At 36.3% G+C, this 13,739-nt stretch overlaps 1 protein-coding gene across 2 annotated transcripts; it reads left to right on the top strand.

Annotated features, from left to right (window-relative positions):
* The first annotated feature begins 331 nt into the window (after positions 1–331).
* LOC101737091 (sugar transporter SWEET1) lies at positions 332–12,601 on the top strand. 2 transcript variants are annotated; one of them, XM_021351684.3, is made up of 5 exons: positions 332–1,115; positions 7,039–7,220; positions 9,711–9,990; positions 10,689–10,808; positions 11,430–12,601. In XM_021351684.3, the coding sequence occupies exons 2-5, from the start codon at positions 7,051–7,053 to the stop codon at positions 11,544–11,546; spliced, it is 687 nt and encodes a 228-aa protein (XP_021207359.1). In that variant the 5' UTR covers positions 332–1,115; positions 7,039–7,050; the 3' UTR covers positions 11,547–12,601. The 2 variants fall into 2 exon arrangements, with proteins under 2 accessions (XP_021207359.1, XP_021207329.1); XM_021351654.3 differs by having other exon boundaries at positions 781–1,111.
* Positions 12,602–13,739: the final 1,138 nt, after the last annotated feature.

Here is a 13,739-nt window from a genome sequence, read left to right as displayed (position 1 = left end):
ATAAATAAAAAAAGTGGGTCTACGATCAAAGTGGCCGACGCAGAATCGTTGTTCGGTTCAGTAATTCGGGCAAGCGGCAAGAGTCCAGAGGTGCTATTTATTGGGTGGCTATGATGGTTTCATAAAAACCTCGCGCTTCTTGGGCTTGGCGAGCTTAAAAAGAACATTTGTCTGCAACCCCAAAATTGGATTGATTTCATTTTTTTACCAATCTTTAATTTGATTCAGGCAGAGGCTTGATCAGTGATTCAATCATAAAATAAAGTAAAATTCAAAAACGTCATTGTCATTTAATCTGCCTGTTTGCCGGTAGGAATGTACTTTTTAGAGTTAGGCAAAATCGTTCACTAAGTCTCGTTCCGCAAAATGAATTCATTTTATAAAATTGATCCATAGTTTATTTGGTTTTATAGTCATAATTTTCCATTTTTCCTTTCATTTTTCTGTATTCAGTAAAATCGTACTTTATGAAGTTACAATTCCAATATTTGAACTTTTCCCGGATAGCAGCTTCAAGCAGTCTTCAAGCTTAGGTCTGTAAATTGTTTATAAAATTATTAAAGTTGTGTTTTTACTTTGAATAAAATCCGTACATATCCAAAATGCAATTACTTTATTTTTTCAAAATCAATTTATTAATTGTATCTGCCTCTTGATCTTTTTACAAATTAAATGTTAAGAATCAGTTTTTTACAGGTCAAATTACATATTATACATTACAAGCAGTACAGAGATTCAATCAACAATTAAGGAATTGTGAAATTTCCGTATGTAGGTACATTGTTCATATTTCGAGCGTGTAGCTGCTGCAGAACAAAAGCACACGCAAGAACGAGTTTATTTAACTCACTCAAAGAAGCAGTTCTTTAGGACAAATCGTTCATGAACTACACAAGTCAATCAAAGAGTATGTAACACTACGTTTAAAGTCAATGAATAAGCTGTAATTTAGGTTGAGTTTTTAGTTTTTAGAAACATTTTCAATTGTGAATTAAGCAAGTCGCGACGTATAGAATACATGAAGTGGAAATTATATTTAAAATAATAATAATAGTAGTAATATCTACCTAGTCGTAGTGAATGTAATTTAAGACACCAATAAATAAAACAAGTAAGTAAAACTTTTCAAGGTTATTTGTATTTTAAAGGTTAACTTAATAGCTTGTGACTTAAAAATAATGTTCCAACGTAACATGAGACCTGGTGGACGACGGTTTTGGAGTTGTGACGTTTACAAAATACGGTAACCGCTTATCAGCGAGTAAGCCGGGAACTCAATTACCCATTTAAATAAAAATTAAAATTAAATAGAACCGCCTAGCTTTCCATCAAAACTACTTGATTACACATTAGATACATAGTTCTTCGTAAAATTTCATTTGTTCTTTATTTACAACTAGCGACCCGCCCTCGCTTCGCTTCGGAAACTGTAATTTGTTATTGATTTCTCCATTATTTAATGGATGTTATTATACACATATAAACCTTCCGCTTCAATCACTAAAAAAAAACGCATCAAAATCCGTTGCGTAGTTTTAAAGATTTAAGCATACATAGGAATATAGGGACAGAGAAAACGACTTTGTTTTATACTATGTTGTGATTGTAATCAAGAGTGGTCAATTTAAAAAAAAAAGATAGATATTTTTTTTGATAAATTAATTTTTACATAAATAGTCTCATAGCATTCGAAAAACTCAAGAACATCATTTAATTGCCACGACTATATTTATTGTATTCTAATTCATAAATAAAATGCTGGTTACAATTCCCTTATGTACTGGATGTGGATTTGCTTCTAAAATTCAATTGAATTAATACGATTAAGATATTTGGTGCATTTGACTTCTTTGAATAACTCTTTTAGTAACATATTATTGTATTAAAATCAAGCTTATAGATTTCAATTTGAAATTAGATATTGAGATACATAAAAAAACAGTTTAATTTAACAAAAGTATGCAATTAAACAATGACTACATTACAAAAATATAAATTACAAAAAGCACTTAAAGCAGAAAGCTCAGCAGTTTTACGTAGATTCTCTTATGTTAATTTTTCTGTATTATATTGAATTTACAGTGTAATGGGGTTAAAAATCTTCCAACTCTTCAATGCAATCATGTGAAGCCTTACTCAATCAAGTGATTTAGTTGCAATATATTTTTGGATACAAATATCATCATTACCAAAGACAGTGTATAAAATCACCAAATATTGGACCAAACTATAGTTCTTGGGGAACAAGGAACTAAATATTTGTGCAATTCCAACTTGAAGATGTAAATGAAAATTATATTTTCCGGAGACATTGTAGGATAACTCAATAAATATTCATCTTTTAATAGAAAAGTGCAAATAGTTTTTTGGCCCCAGCTATCAAAATTCATATCATATATTATTATAGCCTTCATTGATCCTAAAAATTGAATCGTCCAATCTGATGTATCAAATTTGCAACTAAAAATGTGTGATTCTTATTATAATTATTATACAATATTCATTTAAAATCTTATTAATTAAACAATATATTTTTTATAAAAAGATCAAAAATACAAATTTTTTAATACACTATATTAACAATTCATTGCCGCTGATGGTGGTGTCTACAACAAGCTACTAGCAGTTAGAACTCCAGAGCGATAAAATGTCCTCACAATTATTGTCATTATTAACATATACATACATCTGAATACATTTTCTCACAACATCATGATTTTAATTTAGAACTGCCCACCTTTAAAACTGGCTTTGGTGTTTGCCCCTGTGCCAGGTAAGCATTAAACCATATTTTCATAACCTGTTTAGCATTTGTCCTAATGCATTTTCAAGTACAAATGAGATATATATATAAATAGAAATATTCTCATTTTACACCCAAAAAAAGTTGCAATTTAAATTCTTGAATAAAATTCGTGACTTCAATTAAGATACCGGTTTTATTGATAATTATCAACTCTTGAGTTGAGCTGAGTTTGATTCTGCATATTTTGGTGGGCACAATATTACAAGAACTATCCAGCTTTTACGGCGATAAATACCCTGCAATTTAAAGAGCTACATTACAAGCCATTGGTTCTGCGTGACACTCATAGTAGCTTTAAAAAACAAAAAATCAAGTAACTAGCTTAAAACGGAGTTCTTGCTCTGGTGCTGTGTCACGACGCGTCGCGTACTCGCCGAAAACAACGAATTTTATGAGTTCATCTCTCAACCTAACAATTTTCACTTCGCTTAGGTGACTTTTTTTCTTTAAAAAATAACAAGAAAACAGTTTTAATAATCAGAAGATGGGGTGGCCCACGGCAAAGTACAAATGTGGCAAAGTATTTTGAGAACCCGCGAGTTAGTATTATCGTTCCGTCTATTTCTACCGCGCGGCAGTCATGGGTTCCGGTATAAAAGGTGGGTGAAACAGCAAGCCACATTTGTGACTTAGTTTTGTAGTTCACGTCTATGAGCTCACGTAAGCGCTTAGCATGGGATTGGCCGTAAACAGTTTTTCAATTTTAGGCGATAAAAAATAATCCAGAAACCAGTCGAAGATGTATGGTTTCATTCAAACTCCTTACTAATTTGACTGCGTTCTTGTTTTCCTCTTTGATATTACTCATTTGCAAGGTCAAGTATTGCGTACCTATATGATTAAAAAACCATTCAAGCGAAACATTTATTTTAAACTACATAATTTTTTCCTGGCGATCCATCAATGTAGTGACGTCACTGACCGGTGGGTGTGCGCCGGATCCGCGTCACTCTCAATCAACAAGAGCGTCCGTGATTGAAATCAAGGAAGTTTAAAGCACAACCCTTTAATTGTAAATAATGATATGGAACTGATTGGAGTTTAAAATCGGACCGCTATATTGTTTTGCGCGGCGACTTTATCTCTGCAGTTTTAAAATAATGAAACAGGTTACATTTTTTTCGGGTAACACTTAATCGTTTTTTTTTCCTACCTAAGTTCGTAACCTAGGGGTTATGCCAGCGTAACCGGGCGAGTAGGTGAGCTCACGAGGCTCTAACCTGAAGACGGTGCTAACATTAGTCCTAGCAAGAGCAGTGCTTCGCTGAATCTATCACCGGATCGGAAACGCGACCCACTAAGAAGATCCAGCGAGAAACTTAGTGGGCTGTTTCTAATAACACGCCAATGATCGGGTTACAAACTATATTATGTTTGCCAAAAGGGATCCGTTGCTGTGTGAAAGAAACTTAAACCGTCAACCTCTTGGAATTTTACGTTATTTTTTATGTTATAAATTAGTATATTTAGAAATATCAGCGGTAGGCAGCGGCTTGGCTGTGCCTCTCGCATTAATGACGTCCATGGGCGACGGAATGCAGTCACAATCAGGTGGTACGCTAGTCTGCGTACAATGACCTTAAAAAAGAAACTGTTTGCTAGTTTATTACTCATTAATAGTATATTATATAAAATGTTTTGAAGATATTTAATGTTTATCATTAGTATTATCATTTTAAACCCTATCTGATATAATAATACCTACCCAGCATAAATTGAATTATAATGCATATTTTTTCTAATGTATTTTTTTTTCATCGTTAAATTGCCTTAATGCCTTTAGAACCCTTAAGATAGTTTTTTGTTTATTGCCTTTTTAGGCAGACGAGCATACGGCCCACCTGATGGCGAATGGTTACCGTCGCCGTACTTCACCAATGCCAGGGGCAGAGCCAAGCCGCTTGACCACTTGACTTGTTCCGTTGACCACTTGACACCAGATGTACCATGAGCACCTTCATCTATTAAACCAGTTGTCGTCACACTTTTCTGGTCAAGGGCCACATAGGACAATGTGAGGTATCACAGCGGGCCACACATTTTTAAACTGTTTAGTTGACCACCAGTCAATTGACATTTAATATCAAGTGTCAAAAGGTGATTGTCCCATTGTAGTCGTCGTGGCCTAACGGATAAGACGTCCGGTGCATTCGTGTTGAAGCGATGCACCGGTGTTCGAATCCCGCAGGCGGGTACCAATTTTTGTAGGTGAAGGAATAACATCGTGTAATAAAAATGAAACCCGCAAAATTATAATTTGCGTAATTACTGGTGGTAGGACCTCTTGTGAGTCCGCGCGGGTGGGTACCACCACCCTGCCTATTTCTTCCCTTAAACCGTAATGCGTTTCGGTTTGAAGGGTGGGGCAGCCGTTGTAACTATACTTGAGACCTTAGAACTTGTATCTCAAGGTGGGTGGCGCATTCACGTTGTGGATGTCTATGGGCTTCAGTAACCACTTAACACCAGGTGGGCTGTGAGCTCGTCAACCCATCTAAGCAATAAAAAAAAAATATATAATTATTATTTAGAACGCCAAATACATCAGAGCTGCAAAAAAAATTGTGAACTATTTCAAAGATCGATTTGCGTAACAACTAATAGTTTCGCAAACAATGTTCTAATTTAAACACACGCACTCATACAAGTCTAGTGTCGTTAGATAATTGTGTTTCGTAATGCGACCTCCAAACTAACAACACGTGTCTTTCATTTTGGATAGACATGGTGAATGTTTTTTTTTCTTAGTATATGCCCTCATTGGCAGCGGCTTCCGGAGTCCACACTACAGCGTCCCGTTTACCTTGAGAACATTACTTTCAATCTCCTTGGTACATTGGCATTAGGTTCCTTTTTGAATACCGGAACACGTAATCGCTTGCAACATGCCCTAACAAAGTTGTTGATGCATCAGTACAAAGATCACAGCTACACGATAAACGAATGAATTTTAGCAAAACGGTATTTTGATAGATAAATTGTATACCTAACTAAATGATAACAATTCGACATGACAAGATAAACACGATAAATTGGTACTTTTCGGGCGATTTGATCTTGCTTATTTGTGACGCAATAAAATAATACGTTGCGAATTGTGGGTTATTCCAATTCCGTCAAAACTTAGGTCTTATTTTGAAGGAATGCGGCGATATTTACGTGTTAGCTATTGTGTATCTGTCGTCAACTACGTGTATACGACGGATGGTGTATCTGTGAGCGGGGAGCTTGCGACCGACAAGTTTCAATCTCACCTATATTCTTTTGTTCGAGCAGCCCGTACCGTACGAGGGATGGAAGGCTATTTGGTTTAAGCAACATTTTTGCAACTTTTGCACCGGTCATCGTTCTCGTCGAACCCGTCGCTTGCGACGAAGGGCTCGACGAGTAAATTAACCCTCAGACACAGCCCACTGAGTTTCTCGCCCGATCTTCTCAGTGGGTCGCGTTTCCGATCCGGTGGTAGATTCTGCGAAGCACGGCTCTTGCTAGGGTTCGTGTTAGCAACGTCATCAGGTTTGAGCCCCGTGAGCTCACTTACTAGTTAAGGCGACGCTGATATAGCCTCTCAAGGCTATCAGCTTAAGTAGTAAAAAAAAGCAACTTTACAAGGAGAGAGAGAGCCATTTAAAGTTTAAAATTTGGACAAAATACCATAACAAAAAAGTTCTTCAGCTATTTATTTTAATGGAATAAACTTAAATGAAGTTGAATTAAAAAACATCGAACTGTTGATTCTAATACCAAATAAAACGCACCTTCAATTACCAAAGTAAATGCCGCGTATGAAGCTTTCCTAAAAGACCAAATCACATAAAGCAAATTCACGAGTACTTACGATTATAAATTTATAGCTTATAGAAAAGTGGAAGGGTCATTCAAACTTCCTTTGGGCTCTATTAACCTCAAAAATACATGATGCTAGTGTAAACCGTACATTTCAAATTTTGAAATTCCATTGTGAAAACAACAACTACAAAGAATCTGCCGTCAAATCTATAGCTCAGTTACAATATCTCTGGACCTCGCTGGAATGTGAATCCCCTCTCCGTTTCCCTTTCGCCAGGTCCAGAGATAATGTAACCGGGTTGTAGTGACCTTTATAGCTACCACTATTGTTTAGTTCGGTTACAATATCTCTGGACCTCGCTGGAATGTGAAACCCCTCCCCGTTTCCCTTTCGCCAGGTCCAGAGATAATGTAACCGGGTTGTAATAACCATTCTTTTACAGAGATCCTCCAAGATGGACGCCTTAGCGGATATTCTTCAACCGTACAAAGAGATAGTGGGCTCGATAGCGGCCTTCGTAACCATTGGGCAGATGTTCTCCGGCAGTTTCATATGCTGGGACATATACAAGCAGGGCAGCACTCGCGGGATCGGCATCATGCCGTTCCTCGGAGGTGTTGTTATGTAAGCTTGATTTTGTTGATACCCGCTTCACAGCCTGTAGTGTAGTGGTGTAGATATACAGCAAATTTAATGTTATGATACAATACAAAGTCTTCATCGTGGCAATGGTCCGTGAACACGTGCTGCCGGAGGGTTTTTTTTATTGCTTTGTTGGTTGGACGACCTCACGGCCCACCTGATGTTAAGTGGTTACCGGAGCTCATACATATGAGTCCTTAGGTATGAGTTTTTACAGTACAATAGCTGCCCCACCCTTCAAACCGAAACGCATTACTCCTTCACGGCATAAATAGGAAAAGTGGTGGTACCTACCCATGCGGACTCACAAGATGTCCTACCATCAGTAATTACGCAAATTATAAATTTGCGGGTTTGATTTTTATTACACGATGTTATTCCTTCATCGTGGAAGTCAATCGTGAACAATTGCTAAGTACGTATTTCATTAAGAAAATTGGTACCCGCCTGCGGGATTCGAATACCGTTGCATCGCTAGACACGAATGCACCCGATGTCTTATCATTTAGGCTACGACGACTTCAAGGATTTGAACAATGGCCATGCTCTCAAATCTCGTCCCCATATCAGGCCTTCTTTTAATCGACATCAAACAAGAGGAGGTTCTCAATTCGACTTCAGTTTTATGTGTACTTTTTAATTGGAAACCGGTGCTTTTCATCTGTTCCCATTTCAATTTTATGAAGGTCTGACCCGTAGTATTTAGTTGTGTTAAATAATGTAATACTCTTTAATGATATTTCATTTTATTGAAGTTGATTTGCTTCTTTGTCAAATATGTACAGTTGGATGAAACTAGTATTTAAATATGCATTGCTGCTACAATCCTATTAACACTACCAAAAATTTAGTTTCTTATGATTTTTGTGATTAATGGCTCGTGCTCATGAAGTAGGTCCAATGAATTATTGTGGTTAATATTTTGTGTGTCATATTAATGGGTAATTATCATAATTACCCGAATTCAGATAAACTTTAGGTGAAAGATTAAATAAACAGCTATAAAATTATCATTAATATGTGTATTATACGTAATATCATTAAACCCGGAAGAATTCAGAGCCCCATGTTTTTGTTCTTCACAGAAACGTCAATATTATTTATTTTATTTTATTTATTGGGTACCAACATGTTATACATCAGCACAGAACATTACAGGTATCATATACATTGATTTCACACTAAATGCTAACACAATTACAGGTACCGACTGCATGCATAAAAAAAAAGCGGTTCATTATATAAAAAACAAAGAAAAACTATATATAACATTACATGAAGACCTTACATTATTACACATTTACTACCAAATACGTTATTACTTAATTTAAAAAACTCATTGAGCAAGGCTCATTATTTATTATTTTATTATTATAATAATTATTAATTATTTTTCATTGCGCCTTGAAAATCATTAACGCGATTTAAGTTTTTGCCGGATTCCTTAAATTTTTAGACAGCTACAAAGATGATTGCGAGATGCCACTAATATTTCGTCATCCATTAGAGTTTTTTATTATTATTTATTATTTATTTAGACACACCAACAGCAATACACACAAAACATTCAAGCTTAAAATTAACATGTATAAAATTAAGTACTGGTATGTAAGCCAGTTACAGGCATGTACAGCAATCTCTTATAACAAACTATGACATGTTACAGCAATATATATATTTGAAAACAACATGAAAACGAGAGCTAACTACACACACTACTAACTTTACAGATTACTAAATAAGAGATAATGCACATATTTATATATGTAAAAAATTATAAACAAAAATTATAAAACTATAAAAAAATTAAAATAGTCGAGCGCGGCAACGCAAAAAATATAAATACATAGAGTTGACGACAATGACGCGATAGACTCATAGGCAAGGCCTGGCACGAAACTGTTGTAACTGTTTTGTGTTTTTCATATGAAGTGTTCACGAATGACTTCCTTGGATCGATGTAAGAGCGATACCGTTGCCAAAACGAATACCCCACAATTTCCGAAACCGCGTAAATGACTTGTGTGCTCAGTTGCCAAGGCTCGATACCTCTCGTGCTTGTTAATAATCGAACGATTCACAAGGTAAAAAAAGCCTTTATTCATCTTCAGTTAAGTGATATTCTCATGGACATGCTTTTTCTAAAACCCTCTACTTCGCTTCAAGTGCCATTAGTAGTCAATTTGTAACTAGAAGCCATTTTGTAAAATCACACAATTATTTATTCGTTTGATAACACTTATCTCGTTGCCATGTTTTGTTTCGTAACATGAAATTTGTGTAATGAATTCATCGTGTCTTTATTAATGACTGAATATAGGTTTTTTTTTCTCTACATCTCTTGAAAAATGTAATCTGATATTACGTTTACCTTATACTATGTGACATAGCGATGGTACTAAACCCAGCGGACACAGAATCCCATTTGTCACTAAATTACGTCATTCAAGAACATAAATATTTTTACAATAGGACCATCCTCAACTTGCAATATGGTTACATACTCCGTGACGACACCATGATTCAAGTCAACATGTTCGGTCTGGCCTTAAATATCGTCTACGTGCTGATATACTTCAATTACACCCAGCAGAAGGTCAAGGTTTGGGCTCAGATCGGTCTGGCCGGTGCTGTGTCAGCTGCTCTTATAGGATACGCCCAGACCGAAGATCCTAAGCTCGTGGAGACCAGATTCGGGACAATAATAACGGCATTCATGTTCTACTTGATAGCTTCACCGCTTTTTGGACTGGTGAGTTTTGCTTTTTTTTTCACAAAAACAAAAAGAATAACAGCCTTAAATATCTATGCCTTGGATTATATTCATTGCTAACTTTTTTTTTTTCTTAGATGGGTGGACGAGCTCACAGCCCACCTGGCGTTAAGTGGTTACTGGAGCCCATAGACATCTACCACGTAAATGCGCCACCCACCTTGAGATGTAAGTTCTAAGGTCTCAAGTATACCCCACCGGCTACCCCACCCTTCAAACCTGGTACCGGTGGTGGTACCTACCCGTGCGGACTCAGAAGAGGTCCTACCACCAGTAAAGACAGAAAACTGAGTGTCTTAAACCTTAACACGTTTGATAGTCCAAATAAATAAATAACTATTGTGTCCTTATTCAAACGAGGCTTATGGAGAGTACTTAACGGTAGGCATCGTCTTGACTCTGCCCCTGGCATTGCTGCAGTCCACGGGCGACGGTAGCCACTCACCATTAGGTGGGCCGTATACCCGCCTGCCTACAACAAGGGCAATAAAAAAATATTATTTTACTCTTCCATTGGACATGCCGGTACCACCATTGCGCTGCCTATTTCTGGCCCAAAAACAATAAGGCTTTCCAATTCGTAATTTAGATTTGGTATTCTGATCCATTGATCTACGTTGATAAATTGTGTGACTTTGTTGGCCCGATGATCACCATTATAAATGTTTGTTTTACAGAAAGAGATCATTCAGAATAAGAGCACAGAAGGCATGCCGTTCCCTATAATACTGTCCGGAACTGTGGTCACGTTCATGTGGCTACTGTATGGTATTATATTGAGGAATAAATTCTTAGTGGTAAGTGTTTGTGTGGTTAACCACTGCTTTGGTATTTTAAGTGATTTTAGAAAAAGTGATTTTATTGTAAAAATGCTTGGGGTGCATGGTATCAGTAGTCATAAATATTTTATGAACAGATAAGAGTAGAAAGGTTATTTTGATAATATCCTGAAAAGCACCCCACGCTTTTTTACAATAAAATCACTTTTTCTTACACTATTTTTAATTCAAATTTATTAAAATTTATTTTCTATTTTTTAATTCGAATTTCTATAAAAGCGTATTTTGGTAGTTTTTTTAAACTATTATTTATTTTTCATTTTTTAGTTGAATTTCAATTTTTTTATTTTTTTTATTAATATTGAATTGTCATCGGTCCTTAATATGTATACCAAATTTCGAGTTAATCCGACGTTTTGGAGGGGGTCAAAATCATGTTAAAATATTCCGTTACATACATACGTCTGAAGCTAATAAAAGCGTATTAAAAAGTGCACATGCAAAAATAAACTTTACGACAATTACTCAAAACTCTGTTTCAAACTTGATAAAAATCTGCTCAACTCTCCTAGCCGGTCTGTGTGAACGGACCCTTAGTCAACGGACCAAAGAAAAGCTGAATTTAATTTAAAATTTCAGGTACAAAACGTGGTGGCCTTAGTGCTGTGCGCATCGCAACTGTCACTCTTCGTTATATACCCATCCAAGCCAAAAGGCAAAGATAAATCGAAAGTAAAAGCCAAGAAGACCGAGTAAATAGACCGTCCTTCAAATCGATTTAGGAACGTAGGGGGTAAGGGGTTGGCAAGATAACTTAAAGGTGCATCAATCGCTCTGTTCTGCTCGGAGTTATCGTACATTTGATGCGTGCGAGCAGGACGGACATATACAAATATTATATCCATTGCCGATTCGTTGTGTTAGTTATTATTGCCATCAACAATATTTATTGCTGATTGGTCGATGCACCAAAATCTTGATAAACGTCAAAATTAAATTATAGGGCTCCTACGCACTAGCGGATAACCGCAAGGGCGGCAAATCGCGCGCCCAACCGCTTTTCCAGTTTAATATGCACCCAATATTATTATTTAAGATACTATATAGATAAAGGATTTGATGTCGATAATTTTATTGTTATCGGATGACTGTCGATGTTGGCTCGATTAAATGCACAGTCATAATATGTATGACACATAATATGATGACGCGTTTGTTATGTATTATGACAAACGAAATCCACATTTTTGTTACTAACGAAAATGTTTCTAAAGTTCCGCATTTATCATGTACATTTTTTTATTTTTTTACTTCGATAGTTATAGACAAGCGAATGAATTAAAATCGATTTTTAAAACGTCTCCTAGAGAATTACATTTTTATTTGATGAAATAGAGCTTATTGGAACAATAGTTACAATTAGTAATTTTCTATTTTTTTCATTCAAAATCTATATTTATTCTTACGAGATAATTATTTGGTACTAAAATACGACAAACACTTCAGGAATACTCGTATATTCCATAAAGAAACCGTTTAATTAATTTAAAATTAAGAGTTTTGACGTTTAGGAGAATATCCATTATATTCAGCTTTCAATAGAAATTTGGTAGCATCGATAAAGGTGTACACATATTTATGTGTATGAAATAATACCCTCGTTAGGCTGTGTGTTCCTATACTAATGTTTGTGTGATATATGTATATATTTTTTTAAATAATTATTACAAATATAAATCAATGGTTGTGAACCGTGAACCGTGATAAATTTTGTTAAATCGAATCCCAATAAATATATTGTTTATATACATCTGTGGTATTTATTTTGACAATAGTTATAAAGTTGCTTACCCAATGGAAGACATGAGTGGATGAAGGGATTAAGTACCATTTTTAAGATTTTTGAGTTTTTACATTGAATGAAGGTATTGTGTACCTATAAACCATATTACACCTTAAACCCCCGGATTTAAAGGCTATTTTTAGAAATTGCATCTGATTAAGGAATTATGTGTGAAGAAAAAGTACAAATAACAAAAGTTGCCCGTTTTATCAAAATTAACAAATTGTATCATAACCCTCTCAACCACTCATGCCTTCATTATGGTTCATCAGTCTTCCAGCATGGTTCGGAAGTTGTATGTAGTAGTTTGTTTGCCCCAAGCATTGAGCATGGCCTAACAGCTTTCTTGGTGCACTGTGGTCTCAAACCGTGTACGCCGTTGGATTCGAGGTCAACGAGTCAAGTCGCGTTCTTTATAAGGCAGTCTCCATGTCGCGGTAATCAATAAACTCCTGGTTTTTCTTTAATTCTCTCGGAAATTACCAAAGTGTGTCGGAACACAATTTCATAACTTATGACGTCATTCGAGGCGAAACTGTAGGAAGAGCTGACAATCAAACATACACTACCACAACGATTAGCCACGTATGGAGAGTACGTGTTATGACCGGTGGTAGCACAAATATTAGATCTTACTTTGTTATTTATGAATACTTCAAGTAAATCGTAATGGGACATTTTGTTTTGTTTTGTTCTACCTAAGCTGAGAACCTTGAGAGGCTATTTCAGCGTTAACTAATAGGTGAGCTCACGGGGCTCGAACCTGACGACGTTGCTGACACGAACCCTAGCAAGAGCCGTGCTTCGCAGAATCTACCACCGGATCGGAAACGCATCCCACTGAGAAGATCCGGCGAGAAACTCAGTGGGCTGTGTCTGAGGGCTAATTTACTCGTCGAGCCCTTCGTCGCAAGCGACGGATTCGACGAGAACGATGACCGGTGCTTGAGGTACCTAAAAGAACTGTTAGTGGATCGGGAGGATCTGAAATGACGTGTTTGGGGCGACGTCGACTGCTTACCATTCTGTCCGCAGGATCGGGAATGTAGTTACCGGCGGCCACGATGAGAGGATTCTCATGTCGTGCCGCTTTATCGAACTGGGGA

The sequence above is a fragment of the Bombyx mori genome, chromosome 10, assembly GCF_030269925.1.
Source record: "Bombyx mori chromosome 10, ASM3026992v2".
Taxonomy (NCBI): domain Eukaryota; kingdom Metazoa; phylum Arthropoda; class Insecta; order Lepidoptera; family Bombycidae; genus Bombyx; species Bombyx mori.
The sequence above is the reverse complement of the archived record's forward strand: the minus strand, read 5'-3'. Positions and strand labels throughout refer to the sequence as shown.